General features: G+C 35.3%; 1 protein-coding gene across 1 annotated transcript; it reads right to left on the bottom strand.

The window, feature by feature from the left end:
* Positions 1 to 201: 201 nt before the first annotated feature.
* On the bottom strand, positions 202 to 6,927 carry LOC129274201 (uncharacterized). Its single transcript, XM_064108665.1, has 6 exons — positions 5,196 to 6,927; positions 4,132 to 4,331; positions 3,342 to 3,505; positions 2,720 to 2,901; positions 1,115 to 1,624; positions 202 to 453 (listed from the first exon to the last, which is right to left on the bottom strand). Exons 1-6 carry the CDS (start codon positions 5,298 to 5,300, stop codon positions 259 to 261), a joined length of 1,356 nt encoding a protein of 451 aa, XP_063964735.1. The 5' UTR covers positions 5,301 to 6,927; the 3' UTR covers positions 202 to 258.
* Positions 6,928 to 7,011: the final 84 nt, after the last annotated feature.

Raw genomic sequence — 7,011 nt, forward strand, 5'->3', positions numbered from 1 at the left:
TTCCTCTCCTCCTCTCTTTCTCTCCCTCTCTTTCTGTTTCTTTCTATATCTCCCCCTCTCCCACTCTCTCCCTATGCTCAATCTATCATGTCTCTTCTTTTTAGTGTGTCTTTTATCTCTCTCTCCCTTCCCATTTTATCAATATTTCTCATCTGTCTTATCTTAAGCAAAGTTTTAGTGAAATGATATACCAACAGAAATGAACAATTAACCATGTTTATTCAAATAATAGAATGTCATATTTTGTTGCGTACTACACTAAAACAAAGTCACTGGCGTGCACTGGGTCATTTTAATAATTTCTCTCCCAAACTGAAGAGTTGCAAGATTCAATGCATAGGCTTGTTTAAGGGTGTATGTAGTCAGACATGTTGTGGTCAGATTCCCATTGGTGGTTGTATGGTATTCTTGTGCACATCGTTCGTTGGAAAGAGACTGGTCATAGGATTCACTCTGAAGAAAAAAAGTGATTATTTTTAAAGAATGAAACAAGTAATTGTAAATATGACCAAAATTATTCAAAAATTCAAAGGTCAGAGTTTGCTGGCTTGAAGAAATGGATCACCACAATTACAAACATGATGAACCATATTGGTGGAAAATACACTGTTCTTCATTATTCCTCCTGCAAATGCACTTTTGGACAAAAGAATATCCTTAAGGTATTATGTACAAATGTGTAGAACGATTGCGACGTATTGACATGTTTTACTTCTTCAACTTAATGGCAATAAAGGGAGGTTCTGCTTGTCCTCTCTAATTATGCCTGTATTATGAGAACAAATATATAAGAATCAGTTTAAAATAAAGAAATGTTTAAGAAAACGGGATTCATCAGGTCAATTGAGTAAAAACAATTTTGAAAGGAACCAACTTACATCATACCACCTCACTAGATAGAATAATTGACATTGCTAAGTTTTAAAAGAAGTTCCATTGATTTAGCTATTCTGGATTTCAAATTTGTATTCATAACTTTATTATTTGTCCATTTTTGTCAAACTTTTAATAAAATACTGTGAGGATTTTCACCTCAAATGCATGTAAAGTAGAAAAGTTTGGGGTTTCATTCTCCTGTAAGCCAAATCATTTTAGAATTTCAAATCATTATTACCTGAATAATTTGGACCAAGTTCCCATCTGCATTGATGTAAAGAACGACTGGATATGCAACTTTTCTGGTGGAACATAGTGCAACATCCTCTTCGCTAGAGCTCCAGCTATCATCCTCGCTCCCATCAACATGGCCAGCTTCATCATTGTCCAGTTCACCATCGGGTTCATCCTCAAATTCATCTCTACGTTTTCTCCCTTTATAATCCTCATCAGAAGTTGTCTCTCTTCCATCAACTCCAGCTTGGTTTCTACTCACATTAGATGACTCTAAGAGTGTCCCAACTGTAGAACTATCTGCTATTGCTTCTTCATTTTTCAATCCAATCGAGGTCATTTTTGCAGGAGTCCCTGTCTCCTCCATTGGTTTGGTAGATGATTGTTCAGCTAGGGGGGAATCTCTTGGCTGTATAACTTGACTGGGTTTAAGTTGGGTAGATGATTGTGCTGTAGAATTAGCTCGCTGAATAAGCATAAGCTTCAGCCTTGTCAAGCGATCTACTGGCAAATTCTGTTTGTAAGATGGAATCATTAGCATTGCAGATTTTATTACAACAGAGGCACAGAGTTTCTTGAAAGTTTATCATAGTCTCTCTGTTTTCGTAATCCCTTATGTCTACATCTACTTATTCTCTCATGCTTACATCTACTACTTCTACATCTACTACTTCTACATCTACTACTTCTACATCTACTACTTCTACATCTACTATTTTTTACATCTACTACTTCTACATCTACTACTTCTACATCTGTTACTTCTACGTCTACTAATTCTCCATCTACTACTTCTACATCTACTACTTCTACATCTACTACTTCTACATCTACTACTTCTATATCTACTACTTCTACATCTACTACTTCTACATCTACTACTTCTTCATCTACTACTTCTACATCTACTACTTCTGCATATACTATTTCTACATCTACTACTTCTACATCTATTACTTCTACATCTACTACTTCTACATCTACTTCTACATCTATTACTTTTATGTCTACTACTTCTACATCTACTACTTCTATATCTACTACTTCTTCATCTACTACTTCTACATCTACTACTTCTACATCTACTACTTCTACATATACTACTTCTACATCTACTACTTCTACATCTATTACTTCTATGTCACTACTTAGACTACATCTACTACCTCTACATTAACAACTTCTCCATCTACTAGTTTTGCTTCTAATTCCACTTCTACTCCTTCTATGGCATCTTTATCAACTACCTCTACATCAAGTACTTTTACTTCTACTACTTCTACAACTTTTGCTGTTAAAACTACTTCTATCTTTATATTTGCATCTATTACTGTATGTCTGTAGTAAGTTTTTGTTTAATTTCTTACAGCTACTTCTACTTCTGTACTTTACATTTACCTCCATTTCCATGTCTACCCCTTCTTACATTTTTATTTGTACTTTTATGTTTGTATGAATTCCTTCCCTTTTCCACTTATTCTTCAATATTATCGGGTTTTAATCATCAACTTATTGCTGTCGTTACAAGATGGAAATAAGTCAATGTGATTACGATTCCTCTGTAAAAATTTCGACAATGAAATTATGAAAATAAAATACATACTGTTACCTCATTCACATCCTCAGTGGTGTCTATAGGAAGATGGTTTGTGGTACTTGTCTCTGTCTGTCCACTGGTTGGGAGTGGTTTGGGTGTGGAATGATTCACTGTATTATCATGATGTCTTACCATGCCATCGGACAGAGTTCTCCTTTGCAGAGTTTTGTGTGAGCTTCCTTCAAGAGATATATCTAAACATGGTATAGGAAACCTGGTCAAATGATGATGTACATACGTACTTATCAAAGAAAACCATTTGAAATGGTGACCATGATAATGATGAAAACTACTATCCCCACCGTGGAATACAGAAGCTCTCCTGAAGGTGTCAAAACTTGTCTCTGTTAAGCCATTTAAGGCTTGAATTATTATAGTCTTTCTGTTCACTTCACAATTCACTATGTAGTTGTAATAGTAGTAGTAGTAGTAGTAGTAGTAATATTACTGGCACTACTACTATTGTTTTTGTTACAAGTATTATTACAATACTTCTGCTACCACTACTGATAAACCTACAACCACTAAAACACCACCAACAACTAGTATCACTATTCATAGTAGTAATACTACTACCTCTTCTTCTCTTATATACTATTTCATAAAATGAAATGAAGAAAATATTTAAGCCTACCATCTTTGATCTGAAATGTATCTACTCTTCTCCTACGATCAGAAGGAATGTTCACAAAGTAGAAACAATATATCTTGTGTATATCTTCCAGTTGTTTCTTTGTTAGTTGTACAATATATTTCTGATTTTCTTCCCGTTGCAAAAGTTCTGGATACTGGGTGAACCTATATAAACATGACAAAATGTGTTGGATTTAAGGTTAGGCATTTCAGGAAACTGTATTCCCTTTTAATAATCATATATGAAAACATTGTCAAATAATCAATTTTGATTTACTATCTGTAAAGAATATGAGTGAAAAGTCTATTTTTTAAGTAGTGAATGAGAAAAATAATTTAATGTAAATATTGGGGGAATGCATCTATTTTGACTCAATGTCAGTGAGAATAAACAATCCAAAGGTAACAACAATATACAATTAAGATCATGAAAGTTCATCTGTGTTGGTTGAAAATAACATATTATGGTTGAAACTTTTGCTCTCAAAACAAAGAAAAAAAATCAGAAGAATTACCTCAAAATTTTTCAAAGGCAGCAGTAAGCAGCCGAAAATTTTGAGGTAATTCTTTAGATTTGTTTCTTTGTTGAGAGAAAAAGTTTAAATTGATGTTAAAACACAATCAACTCTAGATTATTCCAAGATGAGTGATAGTACAAATCTTCACCCCCATTTTAATCCAAAATTTACACCCGAAATCATTCTTTTTCAAAGGAATATTAAATACACATTACCCCTGAATTTACTCTCATATCACCCCCCCCCTTGGAGATTGAATGTCAAAATTATAACCTGTGTATGAGAGCATCGTGTCTCTTCAGTGACGTCATTTGTTCATCTGAGAGGCTAGGCTCCTCCCCATCGAGACATGTGATGCATGGATCACAGTCTGCGCACATGTAAACACAGCCTAAAACTGTGGCAACTAGCACAGCAACACACCCAATAGACATCGCAAGCAACGTGGGAGGGGATGTCTCATACTCAACTCTCTGTTGTAGATGAATAGATAGTGATCATTAAAATGGTGATGCAAAATGGATGACAAAAATACTAGGGGATAAAATCTACTTTCAGACAGCTAATTGTGTGTAGATTCCCATACTAAATGACTGATGTTATAGGGGGGGGTCCTAATACAACATTCATAAACAGCACACGGTCCAGGAATTACCATGGACCGTTATTTTCACTAAAATGAATCATGTGGTATATTTTGTAACACCGAATGGTCTTCGTTAATAAACACAAATAAAGTATATGTCAATCATAGTATCAAGTGTGGTTAATTGGCCTATATCTATTCATTATCAAATACGTCAACATTCTGAATTTATGATACAATATGCTAATGAGAATCTTTTCTCATTAGGCCTCAATCATGAATAACATAGCTTTATAACCTCTGATATATAGGCACAATTACCGAGTGGAAAAATCTTGTAAGCACTTTCAACAGCATTTCTGATGAATATGTGGTCAGAATTTTTTTTTAAAAACTACATTGTAGGCTTATGAATTTTTCTTTTAACTTATAAAATAAAATATAACCTCATGTGCTGTGCTTTCACAGATCCCTCCTCATGCTACAGAAGGAAGGTTGAAAAGGGATAATTGCCCTTTATATGGACCAAGGAGAGACAGCGGTTTTAATATGGGTGAAAAGCACTGTCACTCCTGGGGTCCGTTAAAGAAAGAGTTGCGTTTAAACGCAAGTCCCAAATGCGCGCTGCTGATTGGTAGAAAATCAAATTGCGCATGATTTTAAGAGTTGCAATTGATTGCAACTCTTTCTGCAACGGGCCCCTGGGCCCTTTTCCACATTTTCTTTTATTAGAATGTAAGAATTAATATACCTTGACTTTAAAATGAGTATGATTTTCTGGAGATTGACCCGGGTCATGGTGACCTCCCGACCCTCGGTCATCACCGGAAGAGGTAGCGTTCATCATGATATTCATCTTGATTCAAGTGGCTATCAGTCATCCAGTGAGATTAATCAAAGTCAATGATGTTAAATTGCCAGTGTATAATGAAAACCCACTCCTAGTACCAATGAGGTCCAATTGGAAACCTGCTGTAAAGAGTAATGTTAACATAAGAGTTGATGTATTGCATTTGAAAGCATTAACCAATCTTCAAGAGACATTTTCCTCGACTTCGCCTCAGCCTGACGGTTTAATTCACACAGAAGTTACACTGAAAGCTGTCTAACCATGGTAGGGTTCATGGTCAAACCCAAAGACATTCCATTGGATATTTTCCATCCAGTCAACTAAATATAACACAGATTGACACTTCCTTACAAAGTCCAATATCCTTAGCATATTCTTGATATCACCAGACAAGAATGAAATATAAACACCATTTGTCTATACGGAGATATATTTGTCACTTGCAAAATCTCCTTTACACTAATGGTGATTTGCACTGAGGATAGTCTCTAGACTTCAAATATGATGTTACGTGTATGAAAAGAGCAATGGTACAATTGATTCCATTGTTTGGTTCCTACAGTGCAGAATTATTTTGACACCTTTGAATCAATGCTGCACACATGTTGATCAGAATCATTCCTCCCATGAGGCCAACACAGGATTAGACAATTGTAACCAAACTTTTTAATAGAGATTAATAGACCAGTTGGTAGTTACTTCATAGACAATTTTGGTCAAATGACCTTTCATTTCTATCATTGTGATAGGCAGATTTCAAAGCAGATATTATGTAAGCATGCCTTACATAGCAGGATGAAGAAATTGAATAGACCAGGTGACTAACATAGCACACCAACGAACGCTATTTTGTTGCATTTCTACTTTGAATGCATATTATAGCATGCTGTACAATGTACTAGCAAACTGTGAAATACCAGTCGTTCGTGGACACATTGTTTTTTTTTGTGGATGTAAATGAAAAACACAATTAAAAAGAATATATGAATAATCAAGACATCAAAGTTGGTGCTTATCTCATTAAATTTTAAACCACCATGTCACTTTAGTACAAATGACCTTCCTATCTGATCATGCGCATAGTGGAATTCCGAATTGGCTTATAGATGTGGTTAATGGTGAAAATATTTTAATTCCTCAACGAAAAGGGTCTTCAAATTGCTGAACTTTTATTTAGGGGCGATATAAAAATTTTAAGAGAGCTTTATGAATGAGGTATTTAACAAAACATTTAGTAAGGCAACTCTAACCTCATAACAAATTGATCTATGTATGTCTGAATTGAACACTTAATCAGCCACTCACTCATTCTACTCACACTCACTCACTCACTCACTCACTCACTCACTCAATCAATCAATCAATCTACAAATCAAATGCTTAATAAGTCACTCATTCACTCACCTACCCACCCACCAAATACAGCCTAATATTTTGTGAATGGCAAGAGGAAGTTGGAAAGGATGCTTTGAATAATAATAACACAGTTCTTGTATAGCACATATCACATTACCGGTAAGTCATAACGCCCCTATGCACTTCCAAAGGACTTGGATATTATTACCCTGGCTTTAGCCCCGCAGCCTTTTACAGCGCGGTGGCATTTCAAGGAATAAATTCCTACCTGATACCCAATCATTTCTGGGTTGAGTGCAAGCACAATGTGGATGAATTTCTTGCTGAGGGAAATTACGCCATGGCTGGGATTCAAACCCAC

This window comes from Lytechinus pictus, chromosome 13, assembly GCF_037042905.1.
Source record: "Lytechinus pictus isolate F3 Inbred chromosome 13, Lp3.0, whole genome shotgun sequence".
Classification (NCBI taxonomy): domain Eukaryota; kingdom Metazoa; phylum Echinodermata; class Echinoidea; order Temnopleuroida; family Toxopneustidae; genus Lytechinus; species Lytechinus pictus.